This window comes from Camelina sativa, chromosome 7, assembly GCF_030686135.1.
Source record: "Camelina sativa cultivar CO46 ecotype springtype chromosome 7, ASM3068613v1".
In the NCBI taxonomy this organism is placed as follows: Eukaryota; Viridiplantae; Streptophyta; class Magnoliopsida; order Brassicales; family Brassicaceae; genus Camelina; species Camelina sativa.
Window position 1 is genome coordinate 20,862,683 of NC_141886.1, and position 27,683 is coordinate 20,890,365.

The 27,683-nt window shown below is 37.3% G+C and overlaps 1 protein-coding gene, 2 long non-coding RNA genes and 2 pseudogenes across 6 annotated transcripts; 1 reads left to right on the forward strand and 4 right to left on the reverse strand.

Moving 5' to 3' along the window:
- Positions 1-270: 270 nt before the first annotated feature.
- Positions 271-21,564, reverse strand: LOC104701460 (chaperone protein dnaJ 15-like; annotated as a pseudogene).
- LOC104701459 (uncharacterized) lies at positions 11,712-13,165 on the reverse strand. Of its 4 annotated transcripts, XR_015560933.1 has the most exons (6): positions 12,871-13,165; positions 12,602-12,703; positions 12,348-12,450; positions 12,149-12,211; positions 12,043-12,069; positions 11,712-11,951 (listed from the first exon to the last, which is right to left on the reverse strand). It is a non-coding gene; the product is annotated as an uncharacterized LOC104701459 (long non-coding RNA). The 4 variants fall into 4 exon arrangements; XR_015560934.1 differs by having other exon boundaries at positions 11,712-12,069; positions 12,348-12,443; XR_753823.3 differs by having other exon boundaries at positions 11,712-12,069; positions 12,348-12,446.
- On the reverse strand, positions 14,819-17,279 carry LOC147941515 (uncharacterized; annotated as a pseudogene).
- An 811-nt stretch (positions 21,565-22,375) lies between the features above and the next one.
- Positions 22,376-25,617, reverse strand: LOC104701461 (chaperone protein dnaJ 15). Its single transcript, XM_010417155.3, has 11 exons — positions 24,988-25,617; positions 24,614-24,737; positions 24,440-24,522; positions 24,222-24,333; positions 24,022-24,126; positions 23,841-23,891; positions 23,586-23,675; positions 23,386-23,494; positions 23,160-23,308; positions 23,026-23,079; positions 22,376-22,874 (listed from the first exon to the last, which is right to left on the reverse strand). The coding sequence occupies exons 1-11, from the start codon at positions 25,113-25,115 to the stop codon at positions 22,647-22,649; spliced, it is 1,233 nt and encodes a 410-aa protein (XP_010415457.1). The 5' UTR covers positions 25,116-25,617; the 3' UTR covers positions 22,376-22,646.
- Positions 25,618-26,102: 485 nt separating this feature from the next.
- LOC104701462 (uncharacterized) lies at positions 26,103-27,406 on the forward strand. Its single transcript, XR_753826.3, has 4 exons — positions 26,103-26,383; positions 26,648-26,745; positions 26,899-26,960; positions 27,198-27,406. It is a non-coding gene; the product is annotated as an uncharacterized LOC104701462 (long non-coding RNA).
- Positions 27,407-27,683: the final 277 nt, after the last annotated feature.

The following is a 27,683-nucleotide window of genomic DNA, read 5'->3' on the forward strand; positions in this document are numbered from 1 at the left end:
AACCAGTAACCAACATATGGCCCAAAGTGAATAGGCTACTTAAAAGTTGCAATGAATCAAATGTTGCATATATCATAAAGAGTAGCCCTAATAAAGAGTGAAACTGAGCTTAAACACCCAAATGAAACACTTTCCTGTGACCACAACAAAAATTTTGCAATAAAAGAGCTTATCGATCTTTCTCTCTTAAGATCATTCCGATGAACATATTTTTTACCTTAGAGAACCACAACATAAACAAATGAAAAAAATTTATGAGCCAGTTGAGATTCGAGGTACCGGGGTAAGAACAAACCCGGCCCACCTTCGGAGATCAAATAAGCTTAATCAGATCCATTGAGGTTCCAGTTGAACCATTTTCTCGTGGGTCTATCTTTACTCTCTTGTCTCCCTTCCTCTCCCTGAGCGTTGCTGCTACTTCCTATTAAGAATTCGATTCACCGGAAAACATATTGGAGAAGAAGAAGAAGAAGAGAACCATCAACGGTTCTAACAAACTCTCTTAACCAGAAAATAATGTGAATATTACAAAACTTAATCTTATCTGTTAATCCACATCTCCTTATATACTAACATATTAACCAAACTAATTGTACCAGGGTTAACCGGTTGTGAACCAATCAATAACCAATCCTCATGTATCCTAATACGCCCCTCTCAAGTCTGTAGCTTCAAAGATGTCTCGTTTGGAAGATACAAGCTTGATAATGACATCTTAGAAAGCAATCCATAAAAAGAACCTGGATGAAGGGGTTTGGTAAGAATGTCAGCATGTTGATTCTCCGAAGGAACGTGGAAAACCTTGAGTGTACCAGCCTTGATCTGATCGCGGACTGTGTGACAATCAATTTCTATATGTTTCGTCCTCTCGTGAAAAACGGGATTCATACCAATATGCAGAGCCGACTTGTTGTCACAATACATTTTGGCAGGACCTGTAACAGGAAGATGGAGATCCTTGAACAACTGCTGTAACCAAATAGTTTCACAAGTCGCCTGAGCCATACTGCGATCTTCGGATTCTGTACTGCTTCTACTAGTGACACCTTGTGATGTGAACGCCGGACGGCCTGAAGGCTCGGACGGAGTTCTACGTCATTGGACGGACGGAAAGGCAGGTACTTTGTTCGGACAAAGGGAGGTGGAATTAGAGTAGAGTGAGGATCGGTGATGGAGACGAGATTTGGGGTTGAATGGACGAGTAGAATACGAATTAGAATGGAAAGGGGTATGAAAACGATGTTACGGACGGCTGAACGCCATAGCAGACAGACGTGCCAGGGATATCGGACGGCGGCTAGCGAACCGAGTAAGAAACTCGACCTCGGTTCACTAGAGAATAATGAAGTCGAAGTGGAACACAACTAACGATCGGAATCGGACGTCGTGTGGTGATGGTGGTATGGATTGAACCGACATTGTACACGAGCGGTAGTGAGCGTCGTACGCCGACTAGAAGAAGAGCGATCCCGGATCTATCCTTCTAGGGTTTCTTTCAAGCCTAGTCCCGGACTATGTTGCGAGAAAGAGATTTGAGACAAGAAACAAAGATTCTCTCTTTAGGAAATTATGATTTCATTCAAGTCTAAAGAGTCTAAGCAAGGGGCGTTGGGAGTTTAAATACTATAAGGTTTAGAGGGGACTAGGGACACGCGGACTCGCTATGGTCCGCACATGTGTGCCCTTGACGCGTCTCCACAGAAGGTGAACACTTCGCCCTCTATGTTGTTTAAACAAGGCCACACACGTCACACTATTCCAACGTTCATAAGGGAAGACTATAGAAAAGTTTAAAACGCAGAGTTTAAAGGAAAAGGACAGAAAAGAAAGGCCGCGTCGTTAGGCCGAGTGTGGGTTGCCACGTTACCGATGTTAAACGCGGCGTTGCATGCGTCCTTGGGTTAAACGCGATGTTGTGCGGTAGGACTTGTCGCCTCGTTAAAACCTTCTCCGGTAAACCTCATGGGAAAAACCCGAAGTAAGAAAAAGAGTATGAGTCATGATCCTACCGTCTTTGGCGCCCTCATCCTGGGTAAGGATGAAGGTCGTACGGATGGTCTCGTCGATGATTTCCTTGGTCGAGTCGAACTCTTGGTCTTCTTGGATGAAGGCTTGGCCGAAGTGATTGATCCTTTGCTTGGAAGCCCTGGATGAGCTCTTGCTCCGCGTGGTTGCACCGGAAGTGGTCCTAGGCATGCTGGCTCCGAGTTATCCTACGGGTGATAAAAGTGTTTCGTTGGTGTCCGGGTCTGGTGCGAGTGTTCCTGGCCACGTCTCTGGTCCGGTGCTCACATCACCTTGCTTCTTGGACCTCCATGAGATAAGAGAGTTACCAAGATATACACAATAACCAGTAATAGAGCGTCGAGTATCCTTATAGTTCGCCCAGTCACCATCACAGAAAACATTCAAGTTCAGGTCCGAATCAGCAGAATACATCAAGCCTTGGCCATGATTAGCTTTGATATACTTGAGGACTTTATGAGCCACTTGAAGGTGAATATCAGAAGGTGCAGAGATGAACTGACTGAGCTGATGAACAGCAAAGGTGATATCCGGCCTGGTGATGGTGAGATAAAGAAGTCGACCTATAAGTTCTCTATAAGAACAAGGATTAGGCAGAGGTGTTCCCCTCGTAGCCGTAAGATGCAAACTTGGATCCATAGGAACAGGACTTGGTTTAAAACCGAGTACTCCTGCATCCTCTAACAGGTTCTGGGCATACTTCCGTTGACATACCGAAATACTGATTGAAGAACGAGATATCTCCAAGCCAAGAAAGAATCTAGCTGGTCCAAGATCCTTGATTTTGAATTCTGACCGCAGCAATGCTTTCAAGCTCTCCATGGCATTGTCATCATTACTAGCAATGAGTATATCATCGACATACACCAATGCTGCAATAAAAGAACCTGGTATGTCTTTGACAAAGAGAGTATTATCAGCAGGAGACTGAACGAGGTTTGCGCCAAAGAAAATAGAAGACAGTCGCTTGTAACACTGTCAAGAAGCTTGTTTCAAGCCATAAAGAGACTTTTGAAGTCGACAAACCGGATTAGGTGGCAAAACAACATTTGGTGGAGTAGTATATCCCTGAGGCAGACTCATGTAGATCTCTTCCTCTAAGTAACCATGGAGAAAAGCATTAGACACATCCATTTGTGTCAAACTCCATCCTTGTTTAGCAGCAACACCAAATAAAAATTTCACACTCGTTAGTTTAGCCACTAGGAGAATGTCTCCATAAAATCCAAACCTTCCTGTTGTGTGAACCCTTGTGTCACGAGTCTGGCTTTATACCGTTCAACTGTACCATCAGGGTTATACTTAATAGTAAATACCCACTTACAACCAACAACATTTTTACCTGGTGGGAGAGACGTAACATCCCAAGTGTGAGCAATCTCGAGAGCATGAAGCTCTTCACCAGCTGCATTGGTCCACTTTACTGATTTCATGGCTTGAGCAAAGGTTTTAGGTTCAGTCTCAAGACTGTATGTGAAAATATAAGATTGAGAAAGAGGAGTAAAGCGATCATATGAAACAACCGAAGAAAGAGATTAAGGTGTAGTATGAGGTTTAGAAGAAATGGCTTATTCTAGTGATTGAAGAAGTAAAGGAGGATCTGCAGAAATATAAGGAACAAGGGCACAATGATATTCAGAAAGATAGGAGGGAGTCTTTACAGTTCGCTTAGGCCTAGCAACAGAAAGAGAAGAAGAAACTGTATACCGTGATACGATAGGATTAGCTACACGAATTGTACCAGGGTCCAAGTGTGCAGTGTCAGATGCAGATGTATGTGATGCATCAAATTCATCAGGGATATCAATATCAACATCACTAAGCGAATGCAGAGAATCAACAAAGTGTAATGGTGAGGCAATGGTAATATACTATTAGGAAACATATCAACCGCTTGAGATAACAATTCTGATGTCTTAAAAGGAAAAACATTTTCTTGAAAAATGACATTACGAGAGACAGATATTGAATGAGACTCCATATCTAAAATCTTAGAGCATGGCCAATGGGTTGCTCCAAAAATAAATTAATCATATTATTTATAATAAACTAATCTAAGTAACTCACTAAGTACTTCAACAAAATTCATCATTCCACTAGAGAAACCTATGAAGGTTTCTCAATTATTAAAACATTCACTGCCTTAAAACTGTGAGACAAACATTACAAAGGCATACTTAGAAAAGAGCCAGCAGGATCGAACATGTTCTTCAGTTGAAGACAGTCACTTGGCTGACCAAAAGGCTCAGTGACGAAAGAAGGGTTTGCTTATGTTGGAAACAACTTAGAGCATGGACAATAAGAAGCATAGATGACTAAAGCTTTACATTGATCTTCAATGCGACATTTTCCATGTACTGAGAGACGATCCCCAAATAAAGTTTTCACAGATCCTTTTGATATTTCCTGCAGACAGAAAAAGAACTTCATGAACAGGTGAACGGAACAAATTTACACCAAATATAACTGATGTTCATATATTTTACCTTGTTTTCCCTTAGCATATTCACATCTTTTGCATGATTTTCTATCTCATTTGTCCATTAATGTGTAGCTTTAGAACTGTTTATGCATTAGAGTAGATTTGCATTGCATTTGCATAGTTTCTTGCATAAACAGGTGATTTTGGATCCTAAGGAGCATGGAAGTGAAGATGAAGAATATTGGAGCTGTCAAGAGAAGGAAACAAGAGATTTGGAGCTGAAGAATCAAGGTCCGGAAGTCCACTCGACCACCCACTCGACCAAACACTCGACCGTGTGCGGAGAAGGACTCGACCGGATGGGAGAAGCAGAAGAAGATGCCACTCTACCAGCACTCGACCGAGCACCTGGTCGAGTTGACCGAGCCGCCCACCTATTTTGTCTTTTAGCATTTTTAGGGCTTCCCTTCCTTTTCCTATAAAAGGCCTTGTACCCTGCAGCCACCAAGAGAGAGACTTTTTTAGAGTACAATTCTAGACCTAGTATTTACCCTTTTGGGAATTATCTACTTTTTGCACTTCTTTGCTTAGATTCTCTAGCCACTTTTGTAGAAAAACAAGAAATCTTTGATACTTGTTGGTTTCATAACTTTCTAAGTATTGAGAATTTGACTTCAATATTGTAGATCTTCATCTCATCTATCTAATTTGACTTTGTTCATTATGTTTTGTGATTGTGAGTAGTGGCTTAGGATCTTGAGGATGGATTAGGGTGGATAAAGGTTATGGTTGTTTGGATTGATCAAGATTGATTGCTTAATATCTCTTCTTGGTTAGATATGCTCTATGCTATTCTAATACTGAGAGGGTAAGGGTAGATCTTAAGCTTCTGAGCATCATACCAATGTCTAAGTTGTTAGATAAGGCTAATACTAGAGATTATCATGAAGCATGCTAAGAGATTAGATGTGTACTATGATTTTTGACATTGATGATCTGGTTGTTTAATACCTGCTTTGATATGTAATAGCTAGTGAGAGCTAGGTCTAAAAAGTATCTTGGCTTGATTGTTATTGTCATGAGAATGAATTAACATGTATTAGAAGATCATTGTCTAGAGATAGCTCATTGTTGATTGAGGTTTGTTGACCAATTTAGATAACCATAGCTTGAGTCCATCCCCTGAATCCATCCTTAAGACCTTTCTTTGATTATTGATTTCCCTGTTTTAAATCCTGTTAATTGATTGTTGTTTGCTCTGTTTCAATATTTGCTCTGTTTCTGATATTCGTTCATCAACTCGACCATCCACTCGATAGAGCATCCGATCGAGTGCTTGCTCGAGCTCATTCTAGAGTTCCTGTTTTATGTTCTGCATCTTTCTGTTTCATTCCCTGTTTCATTTTAGTTGCTTTTCCTGTTGCATTTCATTTAGTTCCTGTTAATCTTGTGTTATTACTTGTTTTGCTTTACTATAGTTCCTGTTCCTGTTTCATTTCATTACTGCTTTGATCATTCTGTTTACTTTGCATTTAGTATCCTGTTTTAGTAGCTTTACATTCTGCATTTCATAATCATCATTATGTTGTTAGTGACAAACATCCTTCATATTTGGCTTAACTTAGATAAGTGTTCACATCCTGATTGCTTGCATCACACTCATTATGGTTTGAAATCCTTTATGCTACAACTACATAAGGGTAATTGAAACACCTTGCATCCATCATCATATCATATCATTCAATCATCACCACACTAGAAAGCATGTTTCAATTTGGCGTTGTTGCCTGTTTGAGTGTTTGTTTATGACATTTAGGATTTATACAAGTCTAAGATTAAGTTCTATTTCTCCTTTAACCATTACTGATTCGAATTCTTCATCTGCTTGGTTCTTTTGAGTCTCAGGTACCAACTCGACATACAACTCGAGCTACCACTCGACCGTGTTCTGTTCGAGTACCTGATCGAGCCACAACCTGGATTCAAATAGACTTCTCATCTCAGACGACTCGACCTTCAACTCGAGCTAGTGCTCGACCGAGTGTCAGTTCGAGTTAGTAATCATGTTTCAAAGCAGTATGTTCCATTATGTACCCATGCACCAGCAACCAGGTTTCCAGATTCAATTGTGTCCCCCTCCAGGGTTTCAGACCTACCAAGGCCAAGCACTTGACTTAAGAGCTATGATGCAACAAATGTTGCTTGGGCAAGCCAATAAACAGATTGAGGAAGCAAGGCAGTTTGCTGAGCTAACCCAAAAGTTGAATTCTTATTCTAATGACCCGAGTAACAAGCTTGAGAGTCTGACCTCTAAGGTCAAGTACATGGAGAGCAACATTGATTCCACTTCAGCTCCTAAGCCAAACCAACTTCTTGGACCAGCTATTCAAAACCCAAGGGAGTTTACAGCTAAAGCGATTCACTTCTATGAAGAAGTTGTCACTGAGGACAGTGAGGTTCAAGGTGGGGAGGATTCGTCACTAATTGAAGCCCAAAGTGAAGGTTTTACTCAGCAGACTGAAGCAGAGAAACCACTCGACCAGGTGCTCGACCACACACACGATCGAGTACATGACCGAGTGACCGATCGAGTTGAAGACACAGAAGCTGTTACGCCTGCTAGATACATTCCTCCTGCTTACAAACTACCTCTACCATTCCCAGGACGTTTCAAAGCACAAAAGCTAAAGGAACTAAGGGAAATTATTGAAAAAGAGAAATGATGGCTTTGCAACAAGAGGAAGTGATTGAAAAGAAGGAAGTGATGGCCATACAACAAGAGGTTGTCATTGAGAAGAAAGAGGAAGAGAGAGGACCTCCCTTGGAAAAATATGCTCAACATCCTGTCCTCAAGGACATGCTTCTTGAATTATCCAAGCAGAAGGCTCAAGATCAAGACATGAAGGATTTGAAAGAGATTGGGAAAGCTATTATCCCAACAAAACTTGAAGATCTAGGTTCATTTAACCTACCTTGCTCCATCAGCTATATGCACTTCAACAAGTGTCTATGTGACCTAGGAGCTTCAGTGAGCTTAATGTCATACTCAGTGGCTGAGAAGTTGGGATATGAACATTTTAAACCCTGCAATCTCTATATTGTCCTAGCAGATGGATCCAAGAGGGATGTGCTTGGAGTAATTGAAGATTTTCCAGTCAAGATAGGGAATGCTAGAATCCCAACTGATTTTGTGATCATGAACATGGACCAAGAGCCAGAAGACCCTCTCATCTTGGGGAGACCATTCTTAGCCACAGCTGGGGCTGTAATTGATATTAAGATGGGAACCATCAAGCTCCACCTTGCTAAAGACTTCACTATGAAGTTTGACATCAATAATTCAACACATCACCCTACTATTGAAGGTCAACACTTTGTGGTAAAGAAAAAAACTAGTTGTGAAGTTTTTGAGGATGGAGAGGACCCTATGATTAAAGGTTCAGCCCAAGCCGAGACTGTCCAAAAACTAAAGGGTTCAGTTTAAGTGTTAGCTGGTTTAGTGAAGGATCTTCAAGTTCAGCTCAACAAAAGGTCTTTGAAGAAGGCAAGACCAAGACTCAAGTTTAAGAAGAAACAAAGTTCAAGTGTTAAGGAGGTAGTGATCAAGAAACAACACCAAGTTTATCAAGTAGAACCAGGGGGGATTTCATCACCTCCTTGGTCTTTAAACCAAGCCTGAAAAAGCATCAAAAGTCAAGCTTAGTGACTTTAAACAAGCTCACTAGGGAGGAAGTCCCTAAGGTATCTCTGTATATATTGCTTAGGATTTTTGGTATTTTGATTTTGTTTTGATGTTTTCATGATCAGAAAGGCAAGAGACTCTAAACAAAAGAAGAAAGGAAGGATCGCAAGCCGAATCGACCGACCCACTCGACCGGGCACTCGACCGAGTACCAATCGATGGCCATAGCCGAGTTGCCTCCTTCTCCACCTCCAAGTCAACCATAAGACTCCCATCACACCTATGAAAGCATGAATGAGGATGTGGACAGCTTCTTCCACAATCCATGAGGTAACAACATCACCTTTTCATTATAAATACCATTGCATCTCTAGTTTTGTTTTGTTTTAAGTCTTGAATCCTCTTACAAATTTATCTTACACAAGGGACTGTGTAATTTAAGTTTGGGGGAGGGTTTGAGATCGTATTTGATGCTGTGTTTTGTTTTCTTATTTCAAAATTTTAGCATAATCATGTTAGTACTTGCATTTCATTTAAGGCATAGAAAAAACCTAAAAATTTGAAATTTTTTGCAAAAATCTTTACAAAAACAGAGTGTTCATGTAGCTTGCATTGCATATTAGCACTTGTTTAGCATGTTTCATTTAGGACTGTTTCATATCTGCATTAGAGATCTATGATGAGTTTTGCCTTGTTAGCTTGTTTAAATTCACTAAACTAGGATCAATGCCCAAGTTAATAGTACTTTGATGCTAGTTGAGTGGTTAGAAGCATAAGGTTGAATCAACTCTTGAATTCCTGCATTGTATTTGGTCTAAATTGAAGCATGTTGTGATTTGATACCATTTCCTATTTATAAGAACCTAATATTGACTTTTAATTATCAATTTGTGCATTGCTTTAAACTCATGGATACCATATACATATTTGGATCATCTTTCTCCTTTTTACCACTCTTGTTGATCCAAGTAGCTGATTTGATCTTCGATCAGTTTCCAATACCCTTAACCAACTCTTCTTTCAAGCCATGTTTATTCTTGTGTGTGTAAGGCCTTTTTGGGATTGAGCTTGTAGAAAATGTTAGAGTTTGAGCTGACAAGAGTATTGCCTTGTGTAGTTCTAGTTCGCAGTTTTCAAACTAGATAGGACTAGGTGGTTTAATTGTTGGGTTTGAGACTTGGTTGTTTTGAAAAAGAAAAAGAAAAGAGAAAGAAAGAAATAAAATGTTATAGTCTTTAGGAGGGGAATGTGTTTAAGTAAATTTAAGCTCTAGTGAAAGAATGAGAAGTATGAGATTGTTAAAGATGGTTCTAATCAAAGAGAAGAAAGAAAGAAAAGAAGAGACTAGCAAAAAGCTTTTATGTCTTAAGAAATGAAAAGAAAAAGGGAACCATAGCAATAAGAAAGAAATCCCCATTCCACTAGTTGATTCAAATAAGAAACCTCTCCTAAGGCTTAAAAACAAAAGAGAAAAGGGTATTTGAGAAGAGAAGAAGACAAAGGGTAGAACTAGGATGATTTGGGTTTAGAATGATAGGGTCAAACACTTTGGTTACTTTTGGGTAGACAAGGTTTTGTTCTTGTATGTGTCTAAGTGTTCTTACCTTTAGCATTCTTCTAAAGCTCAATCCATTTTTATGAGAGAACCTTGATATTGATAAGCCCCACTCGAAAGAGAGACCATCATTGTCTCTAAGCCTTTATTACCAAGCCAAATGAGTTTAAGCATTGCATAAGTTGATTCATGTTCTTGCTTAATGAATGTTAAAGGAAATGGTTGATTTGAATGCATGTGGATATCTAAGGCTCAAATCAGTAAAGGTTGTGATAGGCTTGTCTAAAATCTTTAAGTACAACTCATTCAACTTGCATCATAGTACTAGTAACTTGGACATTGATTCTAGCTAGTTTATTAACAAGCTTTAGGAGCTGAGATCCCACTTTCAAACTTCACCTACCTTCTTATGTCTTTTTCATTTGCTTGAGGGCAAGCAAAGACTAAGTTTGGAGGTGTTGATGTTCATATATTTTACCCTGTTTTCCCTTAGCATATTCACATCTTTTGCATGATTTTCTATCTCATTTGTCCATTAATGTATAGCTTTAGAACTGTTTATGTATTAGAGTAGATTTGCATTGCATTTGCATAGTTTCTTGCATAAACAGGTGATTTTGGATCCTAAGGAGCATGGAAGTGAAGCTGAAGAAGATTGGAGCTGTCAAGAGAAGGAAACAAGGGATTTGGAGCTGAAGAATCAAGGTCCGGAAGTCCACTCGACCACCCACTCGACCAAACACTCGACCGTGTGCGGAGAAGGACTCGACCGGATGGGAGAAGCAGAAGAAGAGGCCACTCGACCAGCCCTCACCGAGCACCTGGTCGAGTTGACCGAGCTGCCCACCTATTTTGTCTTTTAGCATTTTTAGGGCTTCCCTTCTTTTTCCTATAAAAGGCCTTGTACCCTGCAGCCACCAAGAGATAGACTTTTTTAGAGTACAATTCTAGACCTAGTATTTACCCTTTTGAGAATTATCTACTTTTTGCACTTCTTTGCAAAGATTCTCTAGCCACTTTTGTAGAAAAACAAGAAATCTTTGATACTTGTTGGTTTCATAACTTTCTAAGTATTGAGAATTTGACTTCAATATTGTAGATCTTCATCTCATCTATCTAATAATGCAAGTTTCATTGATTTCTGGGTTTATGATTTTGTTCATCATGTTTTGTGATTGTGAGTAGTGGCTTAGGATCTTGAGGATGGATTGGTGGATAATGGTTATGGTTGTTTGGATTGATCAAGATTGATTGCTTAATATCTCTTCTCGGTTAGATATGCTCTATGCTATTCTAATACTGAGAGGGTAAGGGTAGATCTTAAGCTTCTGAGCATCATACCAATGTCTAAGTTGTTAGATAAGGCTAATACTAGAGATTATCATGAAGCATGCTAAGAGATTAGATGTTTACTATGATTTTTGACATTGATGATCTGGTTGTTTAATACCTGCTTTGATATGTAATAGCTAGTGAGAGCTAGGTCTAAAAAGTATCTTGGCTTGATTGTTATTGTCATGAGAATGGATTAACATGTATTAGAAGATCATTGTCTAGAGATAGCTCATTGTTGATTGAGGTTTGTTGACCAATTTAGATAACCATAGCTTGAGTTCATCCCCTGAATCCATCCTTAAGACCTTTATTTGATTATTGATTTCCTTGTTTTAAATCCTGTTAATTGATTGTTGTTTGCTCTGTTTCAATATTTGCTCTGTTTCTGATATTCGTTCATCAACTCGACCATCCACTCGATAGAGCATCCGATCGAGTGCTTGCTCGAGCTCATTCTAGAGTTCCTGTTTTATGTTCTGCATCTTTCTGTTTCATTCCCTGTTTCATTTTAGTTGCTTTTCCTGTTGCATTTCATTTAGTTCCTGTTAATCTTGTGTTATTACTTGTTTTGCTTTACTATAGTTCATGTTCCTGTTTCATTTCATTACTGCTTTGATCATTCTGTTTACTTTGCATTTAGTATCCTGTTTTAGTAGCTTTACATTCTGCATTTCATAATCATCATTAGGTTGTTAGTGACAAACATCCTTCATATTTGGCTTAACTTAGATAAGTGTTCACATCCTGATTGCTTGCATCACACTCATTATGGTTTGACATCCTTTATGCTACAACTACATAAGGGTAATTGAAACACCTTGCATCCATCATCATATCATATCATTCCATCATCACCACACTAGAAAGCATGTTTCAATAACCAATCATTTTCACAGACATACCATACGATCCAGTCACCTCAGGTAATACAACTTCAGAATAAAAACAACACAACATTCAGGTATAATGTCAGTATAAGGGTATGAAGAGCGAGTAATTGTACTAGATTCCTGCAGTTCTTACCTCTGCATTTAGGTTTGTTTTTGCACTCTGCAACATTTTGTAGTCACATCAGTAATCTCAGACGATAGTTAATGAAAACAGTAGACAAGTTTTTTTTCTAGCTTACCGTCTCAAAGAAATTGATTCCATACTCATCAGCCAAAGGTTGGCCCTTTGCAGTTGGAACAGCCTGAAAAAGAAGATCGGTTCTTTTTGTGTTTCTAAAGAGTAAAGATTTGTTTGCTTTTGATATTCACACAAGTATAATGGGTATGCAGTCAAAATTGTTCCCGCACAAAAGAGAAAGGAGATTTTAATTTTCTAACCTCTTTCGTTATGAGTCTTAGACTCTCAGTTTGTTGAAGTACCAAGTACCAAGCGATTGAATTGCACAAACTTCTCTATATCTTGCTACTTCGTTCCTGCTGGCTTCAAGAAGAGGCAAAACAATTATTAAGTTCATCATTTTATTACATAAACAACAAAACAGCAGAGCCTTAAGTAAACGATCAAGTGTGCCTAGTGAATCTCTTACTGAGACTACTTATAGAGCTTTGACAAAGTTGTGAAAGTGATATACCTGCAGCAACAACGACTGTGAGCACATCTCCAATCCTCTTAAGTTTGTGCACACTTTTCTTGTGAGACTAAATCTCTTCAAAGCAAAATCTTCTGCCAAGAGCTGGACAAGATTAAGATTAAGTAACACAACACACTCATCAATTGTACTACAAAAAAAATGCCATGAATCAACAATATAAGCATCAACAACAAACTCAAAACTCTCCAACAATATACTTCTCTCAAATGAATCTAGACTGATTCACAACAGTTACAAAGAAAACTAACCTTGCCGATGCCCTTCGCCGTCCCCTTCGCGTCCCCTCCCCGTCCTCTCGCCGTCCCCGTAAGTCCATCGGAGATCAATTGCCGTCAAATCCGAAACGTCAGATCGAGATTAATAACGATTGGAACCAGAAATCGTTTTTAGAGTAAACGATCTTACATCTTTATGCCGGAAAAATCAAGGTGAATCGATTGAAATCTATGAAAACTAAAGAATCAGAAGAGATTCATCTGTTCTCATCTGTTCGTCGAGGGAGGAAAGAAAGAGTCAGGAAAAGGAAAAAAAAATGAGGGGTGCAAATGGTTGCACAATTGAAAAAGTTGAAGGAGTTGAAAAAAATTATTCAACCAAATTTCACCATTTGAATGGAAGATGTTGAAGAAGTTGAAAATAATTATTTAACTCATTCAACCTAAAAAGTTGAAAAAATAAACTAATCCTACTGCAAAAATGTTCAACTTGTTCAACCACTATTTTGGAGATGAATGGGTTGAATATTATTCAGCCCAATTTTGTTCAACTTAAAATTTTCAATTCTTTCAATTTTAAGCAACCATTTGCAGCCGAGGAAAACAAAGGGAAAACCGCATATACCCCCCCCCCCCCCCCCACAAACTTAGTTGTGTTATCGTATTCGTACACAAAACTTTAAGTTATGCTTATACCTACATGGATTTGAGAAAAATTTGAATTTCCTACACGAACAACCTAAAATTGGTGAAAACCCACAAATCGATAAATGGCGTTACTTTTCTGTTAACAAATGATGACTAGGATGCTATGTAATATCACGAAACGCTGTTGTTTCAATTATTTGAAATTAAGAAGAAAAAAAAACGGAGACAAAAATATCTCTATTCCATGGATTCGAACCTGGGCACTCTTGTACAGATAACATTACACACAACCAATTGAGCCAATCAACATATTTATCTATCCACCCGAGACGTTTATATATATATATATATATATTCTGTACTACGTAAAAAAATCTTTTTTGCATTCTCTTCAACATGAGCAATACGACGGACGGACGGAGCTTCTTCATGTGATACCCAAAAATCAGATCAATCCATCAATTGAAAAATCTTTTTTTTCCGTCCTCAACCCAACTTCTTAAGGTTCCGAATCTGCCTAAGGTAAAAGAAATCGATCAAAAGAGAAACTGTTGAATCAAATCAAATTGTAAAAAAAAAAGAAAACTGTTAAAAGGCGAGAAATTGAACAAAGTTTCATATATTCGTACTGAGATCACAGAAAAGACTGGAGAAGAGAAAGAACGAAGAGAAAAGGCTTTTGTTACTTTTAATATATCCCCTTATATGGTCAAGTGTATGGAAGACCCAGGTTCGAGCCTAGATATAGTCATTTTTCTCAGGTTTTTGTGTTTTTTAAAAATTGAAACGACATCTTTTAGATATAGATATATTACGTGGCATCTAAAACTGCAAACGAAGCATCCTAGTCAGCATTTGTTAACGTAACAGTAACACCGTTTATCGATTTGTGGGTTTTCACCAGTTTTGCATTGTTCGTGTAGGAAATTCAAATTTTTGTTAAGTTCATGTAGCTCTAAGCACAACTCAATGTTTTGGGTATGAATACGATAAAGCAACTAAGTTTGTGGGGGAATAGACCGTTTTCCCGGAAAAAAATAAATTGGTCTTTTATATTTTAAAAGACAACCAACCAGAAGTTTCCACGTAGGGTTGCTTCAACCGTTCTTCTGATGCTTAGTTGAGCAACGATTCTCATGTTTTTGGGCTTGTTTTTTCCTTTTTGATTTATTTTTGATCCAGAAACTGTTATAGCAACCCATTAAGTCATGCCACTGGACATGGTCTTATACCCTTTATAACCAGATGGATAACCGAGAAAAATGCAAGGTTTTGATCTTGGAAAATACTTATGCCTATCATGTAAAGGAGTTGATGCAAAACATAAGGAGACTTATTCTTTAACAAAGGTGAAGGCATCCTATTGATCAAGAAGACATCAATCATTACAGAATCACTCCAGTATTTCAAAGGTATATTTGATTGAAACAATAAAGCTCTAGCAATATTTAACAAGTGTTGATGTTTGCATTCTACTACCGAATTTTGTTGAGGTGTATAAGCACATGAAAATTGATGCAACATGCCTTGTTCGTTAACTATATCAGTAAATGCAAGTTCAGGAGCATTATCAGAGCGAATGACTTTAATTTTTGAGTTATATTGAGTAGAAATCATTTTAAGAAAAGTAGGAAAAACTGTAGAAACATCACTCTTATTTCTTAACATATAAAGCCATGTCACACGAGTACAATCATCAACCAAAGTAAGGAAATACCGAAAACCCTCAACAGACTCAGTACCAAAAGGACCCCAAATATCTAAATGAACTAAATCAAAAGGTTGTGAAGCTAAATTGTTATTAGAAACATAGGCTAATCTCTTCTGTTTAGCTAAAGGACATATTTGACATGGTGAACCACTCGGGACTATAGACTTAAGAGAAGGATTTATACTAACTAAACTTTGTAAAACTGCAGAAGATGGGTGTCCAAGTCGATGATGCCACAGAACTCCATCAGATAATGCAGTAGCAGAAAAAGAACAAACAGCAGGAAGAGATGGTGAGAGGGTCTTTGCTTCTGTCTCAAGAATATAGAGATTATTGATGAGTCTACCCCTCCTAACCATCAAGCCCTGAGAAAGTTCCTGAATAAGACAACAATTGGGAAAGAAATGAGCATAACAAAATAAACTTTGAGCCAAACAACTTATGCTAATCAGATTAAATTTAAAATCAGGAACATGTAGAACATTATGTAAAATCAATGTTTTGGTAATGCATATGGTGCATGTGTGTGTGATAGGAACCCGAGTACCATTCGGTAAAGTAACCGTAACACTAGAAGCAGGTACTAATTCTCTAAACATTGCTAAATCAGAACAAACGTGACTAGACACACCACTATCAATAATCCAATCATTAGGTGCAAGAAATTGTTGAAGAGAAGAAAGAACATGTTTTTGAAAAGTAAGAATGTGGTTTTCGATCGTAGATTAGTAGAAGGAAAAAGGATAGTACCAGAAGTGGAAGTGGAAGCCATGAGACCATGTTCAGTAACCGTTGCAGTATTAGAAGTAGCTACAGGCTCTTGAGCTGGTACTTGAGAGTTGTATTGTGATAAAATCTGTTGCAACTGTTGTGGTGTAAAGAGTGGAGTATTAAGAGTATTACCATCAAGCCGAGCAGAAGAAAACATGTCAGAAGGAGCTGCATACGGATAAGGACCAATCGTAGAAGAATAAGGTGCTTGTTTTGCATAAACATTTGCAACAACATTTGCCTTCTGAATAGGATCATAAGGAACCATCAGCATTCGTGGCTGAGTTTGAGGCATCCGAGGTTGCATTTGAGTGGTCTTCATACGAGGGTTGTAAGAAGATTGATTCTGCACCATACCATTACCCTTGTAACCACCAGTCTTGTACCTCGGAGGAAAACCATGAAGCTTATAACATCTCTGTATTGTATGTCCCAAACGTCCACAATGTGTACAAACAGGCTTTTGAGGCCTCATCGTATTATAAGCAGCAACATAAGCATTGTCACCATCATAAGAAGCAGGAGTCGTAGTCTGGAAAGCTACATTATCAACTCGTGTAAGAGGTTTAATAGTCCCATGTCACTCATCTTGTGTTACCATATTGAAAGCTTCTTCGATAGTGGGTGTTGGCTTCAACATCAATATGTGGCGCCTAGATTGCTCATAAGTCTCATTTAACCCCATGAGAAACTTAGTCACTCGACTTCGCTGTTGTAGTTTCTCCCACTTAACAGCCGCATCACACTCACATTTTCCACATGTGCAAACAGGTAATTCTACATAATTCTTGTGTTCTTCCCACAAAGAAACTAAAGATGTGTAGTAAGTAGTAACATCCAGAGATCCTTGCTCAATCTTGCTAAGTCTCTGTTCAATAGCAAAAATTCTAGGTGCATCATCTTGCTTAAACCTAGAGATTATACTCTTCCACATACCCTCTGCAGTAGAAATGTAAAGCAAGCTCTGACCTTTCTTCTTATTTACCGAGTTCATCAACCAAGTACTCACTATGTCGTTACAGCGAGACCAAGTTCCAAAATCTCGATGAGTTTCCAAAGGTTTAGTAATCATACCACTGATAAAAACCATTTTATTGCGCACATTCAACGCCATCAGCATAGATCGCCTCCATGAAGGGAAATCATAAGCTGTCGTAAGCCGATCTGAGACTAGAACAAGTCCAGCATGATCATTACTATTCAGATAATACGGATTCTCATACTGATCCGTTTGAAAACGCGAAGACTCAGTAGATTCACGCAGATTCAAATTGATTGGATTAACCGAAGAAGGAGCTACATAAGATCCCATTCTCAACGAAAGAATAGAAAAATCTCTAGAAATTGCAACAAATTTGATAAAAGAAAAGAGAGATTCGTCACGAAAAAGGTCAATCAAAGGCGAGAAACAAAAAGAAGAATGGAAAACCCAAAGAAAATGCCTACGATAAGCTCAAAAATCGCAACAATAAGAATCCTCACAAGCTGAAGAAAAGAAATTGAACAACTCATCTCTTTCAATTGAACTTCTCACAAGTTTCCCAATGAAAACGATCGAAGCGGAAGACTTAAGAGCAAAGCTCTGATACCATATTAAGAATCCGATTCACCGGAAAACATTTCGGAGAAGAAGAAGAAGAAGAAGAGAACCATCAACGGTTCTAACAAACTCTCTTAACCAGAAAATAATGTGAATATTACAAAGCTTAATCTTATCTGTTAATCCACATCTCCTTATATACTAACATATTAACCAAACTAATTGTACCAGGGTTAACCGGTTGTGAACCAATCAATAACCAATCCTCATGTATCCTAATACTTCCATTGCTCAAGTTGTTGCCACTTTGTGTATTTACGACAGAGAAGGACGAATGGATTGTATCCCTTGGCTTTAGCAGTTCATCCACCTGCACATCAAACACTTGGAGTTGTATTATGTGGTCTATGTGATGTGCTTTCTCATTGGTAGCACAAAGCTCATTCAATAAAAGAATAAAACTGTTATAAAAAGATATGAGAGATTCATCATCAACGCACAATTTGCTTCTCCTGCGTATATATGTTGGTAACTTCTTCAAAACACGCTATAGCCTGCAAATGAGTATAAGAATTTATCAGGTTACATGTCTCCCTAGTAAATACTACTAGCTGATGTCAATAGTAAAAAAATTACTTTGTGGTACTCTGCCTCAAACTGCCGCAACTCGTTTCTCTTTCTTATAATCTAAGCTTCAATCTCCTTCATATTCTCTGTTGTATCCTCATAACTGTTGGCACATAGTGCTTCAGTTGTGTAGGAAGAAGTCCTAAAGTAGTTATCACCGGAAAAGTTACTAGTGACCAGTTAAACTAAGGTCTCACAAAGAGAAGATATATAATAACTAACTCATTACCATAAACTGCAAATATATGTGTGCCAGCTTTCAGTTCCGAAACCTCACAAGGTTGAAGACCTTCCAGCCGCTTGAAGAAAGCAGATTCAGGGTCCTTGGCTGCAGCTAACTGAACAATAACCGCAATGTGGTTTTCTTTAATACCTCTGCACATTCTAAGATGTCAGCTAATTATGGAAGGGGAAAAAACATTCAGCACTTGCATACCGCATTGACTGTCGATTCCATACGGTATACTTGAAAATGCAAGAAATACATGCCAGCTGATGTTACATTGCATGTTTCCTCACTTTCTTCCTGCAAGAACAAATAGAAGCATCATGCTTTCACAGGTATTAGGATAATACTATGAACAATATTACTAAGAGAAACATTCTTTGTACCTGTAAGGCCAATCTATAGCCACCACTTGAATCTTGATCAAAATAAAGCAACTGAGAATAGACAGTTTTCGAAGTTAATCACGACATTAATTAGGTCAAAACAGCTTCCAAGTTCCGAGCATACCTTGAATTTGCTTTGTGTTGTTGAAGTTACTCTAACAACAACCCCTGATTCAGCTTGTTGTTCAATTATTATAACTCTAAAAAAATGAGCGCATTGCTTGTCTACCTGATAAGAGATATTATATTAACTTCGGTTCTAATGTACACAAAGAAATAAGAAAGTGGTGTAATCAATAGTGTAAAAGCAGATTCTGCAACAACTCGTTGTGAGGAATAAGTCGTTGTGCCGAGCAGAGCGATGTGGCAACCAGGGAGCTGCATCATATCACAGATGGCTGAGTTGCTGACGTGGTTGCATGTGCTGACGTGGCAAGTCCAAGCGGGATGATATGAGAAGATAAAGCAAAATCGAGAGAGAGAATATTTGGAGAATATCATGTGCGATGGTTAAGGAAAGTGGATTGTGGCAAACAAGATATTGCCTTACGTGAAGATTTGAAGATCTTTTTAGGGTTTAAGGATGATCGAATATAAAAGATCTAGGGGGGCGTCGTAGGTTTTTTTTAATACTTTGAAAAACCTTTTGCAAGAGATTGTAACTTCAAGGCTAACAAAAAGAAAGTCAAGGAGGTGAGTGTTGTTCTCTTAGATCTATACTGGTGAGAGTTTAGATAGAGAAGAGAGGTGTGCTTAGATTTATTCTTGTAAACCGGATAAGAGTTTGATAAGAATAAATAGTAAGAACGTTTACTTGACGTTTTTCCAAGCAGGAAATTGTGGTGTTATTTCTCTATACCTTTACAAATAGGAAGGGGCCTAACTGATGTACCAATAGAACCAATAGGAAGTGATGAGGACATCGAACCACCAAGCCATATTATCCAAGCTCCATATGTGCCAAGCGGACCAATGACTAGGACAAGGAGCAAAAACATAGAGAAGAAGTTCAACATCTTTCTGGAGCATCTGGAACATGAAGGACTGATCCCCCTTGATCAGTTTGAAGCCATTCGCCTAACCTTATCGGAGAGCTCCCAACTAAAGTCCGTCTTCAACGAAATACCTCCGACGATTCAGGACGATCCAGGAGATGATCCATATATCAAATTAAAGCTTTCTGAGTCTAGTTTCCGGAGAACCAACGAGCGTCGAGAGAACTGCTATAAATCTCCAGATATGGACCGAACAATAAACATATGTCCAGTGGACTCTCTAATAAGCAATAAGACTAAATGGGCTTTATTCACCCCTAAACTTGAAGTCCACTTAAGCACGTGTTATTTGGTTCTAGAAGACACCTAGAAGGCTCTCTCACTCGTCCAGAATATCCAGAGATCGAAGAAGAATCATGTCATGAAGTCAAGATATCAAATTTGCCTTAATCGGCACCCGTGATATTCTCCTTTCTACCCAACGTCTCTTTCCTTTATTTTTCTGATTTTGTTCTGGTTTTCCTTGTTTTTCTTTGCAGGATTTATGTGTTTTTCCTTAGAATAAGTTATGAACCTGGCTATATAATGCCTTGAGTTGTAGTTCTTATTTTTCACCTTTTGATCAATAAAATTGCTTGTTTGTGTTTCACAAAAGAAACCTTTGCTCTCTAATTCGTGAGTGTGTCCGAATTCTTGAGTGTTCTAAGAAGTATCAATAGACTTTCACATCTATTGTGGTTCTTGTCAATCCACCATTCATCTTCACCTTATCCGGGTTAGTTAGAGAGGTCCTTAGACCAGCTAATAACTCATCCTTGTTTTGGTTCAAGATCATTTTGTAGCCAAAGCTCATATCAGGAAGGGGCCTAACTGTAACAGTTCCATTCATAGCCTCTTCAAGAACATTGGCAGATACACTAGTCTTGAAAGGTACACCTAAGTTTCTGAATGTTGACAATTATAAGGATGATAGAAGGTTAAATACAGAGGATTTGAAATAGAGTGCTTTCTTGAGAGCTCTGGGAAAAAAAAATATATATATGTAAAGTAACTTAACCTGAACAATGCTACAAGCATTGTATTTACAGTCCCAAAGTTAGACAAGTCAATTTCCATGTCCATTTCATTAGCTTCAAGTGCCTATAATATCAATAAAACAACAAATCTTATTATAGCGACAAGAATGCGTTTAAAAAAAAATAGATAAAACAAGTGAGACACTAAGCATACAAAACAAGAATCACCACCTCAAACCCTCCATTATCATATTGTCTTCTTTTTTCAGGGTCAGACAAAATGCGATAGGAAAGTTCAGCTTCATTGAAAAGATTAGAATCTTCAACATTGTTGTTAGCATTCTTGTCCGGATGATACCTGTCCATTGTTTTAAATCCAATATAAGAATAGATTTCATGTTAAAGCATAATCATCCAACAAACAAAGGCATTAACTAGGACAAAACAATAGCACTGAACAAAGGACAAGTTTGAAAGCTTACTTGTGGGACAAGTTTGTGTACGCGGATTTGATTTCCTGATCGTTTGCGTCCTTTGATATAGAAAGCACCTCGTACGGGTCTCGTAGAGCTGACGAACCTTCCACCTTTTTAGCACTCATCGTCTCACTTTTTCTTTTCCTACGAAAAAATGTCTCAAACTCGAAGGAAGCACCAGGGGAACTATAGGATAATATCTTCAATAGAGGAATTGGACGATGAACAAATGAAGCCAGCAACGAGGTTGACGAGAGAAGCAGAAGAAAAAAGATTGTCAACAAGACGAAACTAAATATAAGGTTTCACGTTTTGCACTAGTAAGGAAAAAATGATTAATAAGGACTGTTTATAATTTAAAAGTTTGGATTTGAAAAATTATTGAGAGTAGGATTTTAATTCAATTTAAAAGAATTAAAAAGAATGCACTGTTATTCATTTTATTGATTTTAGAATTCTATTAAAAGCTAATTTATTCAATATTAAGATTTTTTTAATGGTAATGTGATTTGATTAGAATTTAATAGAAAACAAAAGAAAAATTCTTAAGGAATGTTTATAATTTAAAAGTTTGGATTTGAAAGATTATTGAAAGTAGGATTTTAACTGAATTTGAAATAATTTAAAATTCTGCATAAATCTAGTGTTATTCAATTTAAAAGAATTTAAAAGAATCTACTGTTATTCATTTTATTGATTTTAGAATTCTGTTAAAAGCTAATTTATTCAATATTAAGATTTTTTTAATGGTAATGTAATTTAATTAGAATTTAATAGAAAACAAAAGAAAAAGGATGTAAAGAAACAATTCCCATCTTTTATGGTGTAAGAATTTGTGAAGTACATTAAAATCTTAATTTTTCTTTTCGTTTTAATTCTTTTAAAGTCAGTAGTTGAATATAATACCCCCTTACAGATTAGTTTTTAAGATTTAGGATTTATCTTTTAGAATTTATAATTTGAAAGATAAAGTTTAGTTTTAATTTTCATGGTCTCTTTGTGAAAAAAAAAAAAAAAAAACTAGTAATGGTATTTTTTTGGAACAAAGACTCAATATTTTTTTTCTTTAAATTGCCCATAATTAATTCGACTAGTTATTGATTTAATTGTTTTAATAACAATTAAATAAAATACATCTGAAATTCTGAATTTCTTTTTGAATCTTGAAATATATATCATCACAATGACAATTCTGTTTAATATAAAATATAACAAACAATGAATTGATGAAAGCATAATATGCATACAAAATCAAAACACTCCCCATCAAAGAGCTTTGCATCTTTCTCCCAATATCTGATAAAACCATGCCTACAAAGAGCATCTCAGTGATGAACAGTCACCAAATCACTTCTGTTCTGTCTAACGAATGAACAAAATACCAAATGACCCACAACAAATCAGCCTTTCTGGTCAACCAAGCTTTTTATCGGATCCTTTTAGGTTCAAGTTGAACCATTTCCTCTTCGATTTGTCTTTACTTTCTGTTCCGCCTTCTTCTCCCGCACTATCCCCATCGCCTTTTGATTCCTCTCCGTGAGCTTTGCTGCTACTTCCATTGCTCAAGTTGTTGCCGCTTGGTGTCTTCACAACAGAGAAGGTCGAATGGATTGTATCCCGTTGCTTTAGCAGTTCATCGACCTTCACCATAAACCAAGCACTTTTAGAATGACAAAAAAGTAAAATATCTGATATGGCTCCTCTGAGACCATGTGCACAAAGTTTACAAAAACATCTCTTTTCAGAAACATCGAGTGCTAATTAAAGTAGAAAAAAGATTCATCAAACGTACGGTTTGCTTCTCCTGTGTGTATCTGTTGGTAACTTCTTGAAACCGCGCCAACGCCTTGCAAAAGAATATAGGAAATTATCAGGTTACATGTCTCCCTAAAATACTGACTGAGCTCTCAAATAGTAGAAATTTACTTTTCGGTACTCTGTTTCAAACTGCCGCAACTCATTTCTCTTTCTTAAGATTTCAGCTTCAATCTCCTTCAACTTCTCTGTTGTGTCCTCATATGTCTTGGCACAGAGTGCCTCAATCGTGTAGGATGCAGTCTTAAAGAAGTTATCACCTGTAAAGCAACTAGAGACCAGTTAAACTACAGTCTCAAAAATTCTCCGGCTATCGTAAAAAAGTAATGACTCATACCATAGACTGCAAATATATGTGTGCCTGCTTTCAGTTCTGAAACCTCACAAGGTTGAAGACCTTCCAATCGCTTGAAGAAAGCAGATTCAGGGTCCTTGGCTGCAGCTAACTGTACAATAACCGCAATGTGGATTGCTTTAATACCTCTCCATATTCTACAGCTACATATGAAAGGAAAAAAGAGCTCAGAATTTGCATACCGCATTGACAGTCGAATCCATTCTATACACTTGAAAATGTAAGAAATACATGCCAGCTGATGTCACTTTGCCTGTTTTCTCACTCTCTTCCTGAAATAACAAAATAGACGCTTAATAATGTCATGGAATCACCATGAGAAAAATGGAAAAAGCTGTTTTAAGAACTAGCGAACATATTTCTTGTCCAAAGACAGTTCAGTAATGGTGTAAAACTAAGACCAATATTCTTCTACTACAAAGCGAAATGATTTATACCTGTAAGGCCAATCCATAGCCGCCACTTGAATCTTGCTCAAAATAAAGTAACTGAAGATGGACAAATTTAGAAGTTAGTCATAGTGCTAATTAGGTGACACAACTTACAAGTTAGTCACCAGGGACAAGGAGCAAGCATTGAATACACTAAACATTATCAAGATGGTCAGTAATGGCATACCTTAAATTTACTTTGTGCTGTTGAAGTTACTCTAACAACGACCCCTGATTCAGCTTGTTGCTCACTTATCGTAACTCCAAAGAAATGAGCGCATTGCTTCTCAACCTGATACGATATATATAAAAAAAAGATAAAATTTCAATTCCAAATACATAATGAAATGAGGTAAAAAAGATAGTCAATGTAATCTGAGTTCACACCTTCCCACTAACTGATGTTCCAATAGGAAGGGGCCTAACAGTAACAGTTCCATTCATAGCTTCTTCAAGCACACTAGCAGACACAGTAGTCTTAATAGGCACACCTAGTTTGCTGAAGTTCACAATTATGGGAATGATAAAATAAAAGAGGATCTGAAACAGATTGCTTTCTTAAGAGCTCTGGAAAACAAATAAAGGTAAAAAAAACAAACTCGAACCTGAACAAAGCTGCAAACATGGTATTTACAGTCCCAAGGTTAGACAAATCAATTTCCATATCCATTCCATCAGCATCAAGTGCCTATCATATCAATAACTCTTTATTGAAGCTGCAAGAGAATGTGTAGTGTAGACAACATTAACAAAGACCGAAGAAGAAGTTATATATATACCTCAAACCCTGCGTTATCATAGTGCCTTCTCTTCTCCGGGTCAGACAAAATGCTATATGAAAATGCAACTTCCTTAAAAAGTTCCGACGCATCGGGATTATTCGCGTTCTTATCCGGATGATACCTATCAATCCAACAAACACAAAGTGATCAATAACATATCAAAGTTCAGTGTGACGATGGAACTATAACACACCATCCTTCTTAATTCATTCACAAATAGGAACAATCTCAGATTTCTCAATTACAAACAAAAAAACAGAAGAAACCTTAAGAAATCAATTGTGCATACAAGACGATTGAAATTGAAGCGAAAACAAGATAATCTTAATGAAGCGAATCAGAAACTGAGCGGAGATGGGGAAGAAGCTTACTTGAGAGCTAATTTCCTGTAAGCGGATTTGATTTCTTGATCGTTAGCGTCTTTTGAAACACAGAGAACCTCGTACGGATCTCGTCGATTCGCCGGAGCTGACGAACCTTCAACTTTCTTAGCGCTCATCTTCTCTCTCTCTCTTAACCTCCGCCGCTGACCACACAAATGTTCTCTCCGAATTCAAACGGGGGATTAGGATTAGCAGATCCACAACGGGTATTATTCAGGTGAATTGAATCGAGGAATTGAAACCTCGGAAGAGAAACGATGAAGGAAAGAAGAACCAGAAACGAGGATCTACAAGAAGAAGAAGAAGAAGAAGAAGAAGCTCAACAAATAAGATGAGATTAGGGAAGAAGATCGAGAAAAGCTAAACGATACGAAACAAGAGGGTTTCACCAAAGGAGAGCAGAAGAAGTTCCCAAAAAAAAAAAAAAAAAAACAAATCTGTTTCTGTTTTTTTAATTTATTTTTATTCGGATGACGTCATGTTTCATAAGACAACAATTTTTTTTTGTAAGAAATAAAAAAATAAATAACTCGTTGATTTTTCAGAATTTTCCCTAAACGAAATTACTTATTTCACATCTCTTATTTGCTGTTTTTTTTTTGTTTCCAATGACTTTATAGTTTTATAATAATAAGGATGGACTTTATAAGTGGCTTTTCATATATACGATGATTTCTCGACACTACTCAACAACCACAACGATGGAGGGTTCCTTCCGTACCATCGGTGAAAAGTAATTTCGATGCTGTTTTTGATGGGATTAACTATCAGGCCATTGGTGGTTAGATAATTCGAAATCATTGTAGATCACTTCTCTCTTGGGGCTCGGCTAATTTAGGATATGCAGGATCTCTACTTGAAGAAGAGACAAAAGCTCTACTTGTCGGTTTACAACAATTATGGATTAGAGGTTATACCAATATTATGTTTGAAGGCCATTGTGTGAATCTTATAAACATTGTTAAGGTCATCTCCATCGGGGAGATGTTAACAAAGTTCTTAGGGTATAAAGCAAAAAAAAATAAATCAAAAATGTTAACTAAGTGTAGAATCAATCTTTAGCTAAGGAGTTTTTATTTTGATTCTTACTACCACGTGTCGACGCCTACTTGAGCAATGAAAAAAAAAAAAAAAATTGCGCGTTTTTTTCTTTCTTTCTTCTTCCTCTCTCTCTCGATGCCTCCTCTCGTTATCTCCGATGGAGAAAACGGAAAACACCATAGCCGCCATTATTTTACTCTAGCTCTTCCTCTTCCTACTCTGATTGATGCTCCATAGTTTTATGTCTGATTTTAAAGAAAACAAAAATTGGGATAAGAGAAACCGAATCGATTGGGGATAAGATATTCAATTTCTTGTTTTATTGAATTGATTTTCAGTCGATGTATGTCGTACAGATCTGCTGTTGTGAACTATTTCTAATTATTCACAACTGATGCATTTCATAATTGATTTTCAATTGAAATTATCTGCTGTTGTGAAATTTTTAGGGGTTTCTCTGTAAATTTCCTAGGATTTTTTTGCTCGATGTTGTTGTGGATTGATTGATGCATGAATCTGGTTTATTTGTTCGATTCTTGTAGTATTATTTTTGTTTTGACTTTTTGGATTATTAACCCCACAAATGATATCAAATTTGATCTTAAAGGTGAGAAGGTGAGAATCCAATGTATGAGAGCACAAGAGCTGAGCTTGGTCTGGTTGTTCTGTATTTGAACAAAACGGAGACGAGAGACAAACTTTATGGTAACCGTTAGAGACACAGCTTTGTTCGATTCTTATGAATCTTTATATTCATATTTACGCTTCATTATATCTTCTTCTGTGATCAAACTGTTGTCTCAGTGGCTTGTTATTACCCAGTTCTTAATGCATTCTTTTGTTATCTCGTTGATGCAGGTGCTTGCAGTGGCAGTTTACAATCACTACAAGAAGATATATCACGAATCAGCACATAAACGGTTAGTGGTATGCATTTATATGTTTCATATGTTTGGTTCATGTGACACCTCATATTGAATTGTAGTTAATTTTTTATTTTTTTTTTTTATTTTTTTTGAATTGTAGTTAATTTCTCCTTGTCTTTGCTAGTTTCTAATCTGAAGAAGTGGACACTTTATAACTGACTTAACTGGAGAGATAATGTTTGAGTGTTTGTTATTGGATTTATATATGAGTCCACATCTATATGCATGCAGGTTCGTTTATGTCCCAAGATAAGGCAAACAATGCTCTTCTCATTCACATTAGGAAGACGATCCCACTCACAAACAGAAGGGGAAAACCTCAGTTCTGTCCATTTTGCCTTTCAAATTCTGTTTTGCTTGTAAAACAAGTTCTTTTTTTTTTAAATGTAATGCTAAGAAACTTACCATAGGAGGAATAAATTTTACAAAATCTTTAAAAAGTTTTTAGTAAGTAAATTTGTATTTTTTGGTGATTATAATATTTCTAACAAACTTGTTAAAAAACTTACCAATGGAGATGCCCAGTGTCCAAAAGAACAGGTCTCTAACCAACCTAATTCAAGATTTACATTACTGGACTTCAAAGTTTGATTCAACTTCGTTTGTATTCACAAAGAAAGAATGTAATAGGGCTGCTCATAATTTCTCAAGATATGGTCAGGTGAGTGAGGGTTTGTTAGATTTTGTGTGTCTCTTTCCTCTCAGTCGTCTTATGAG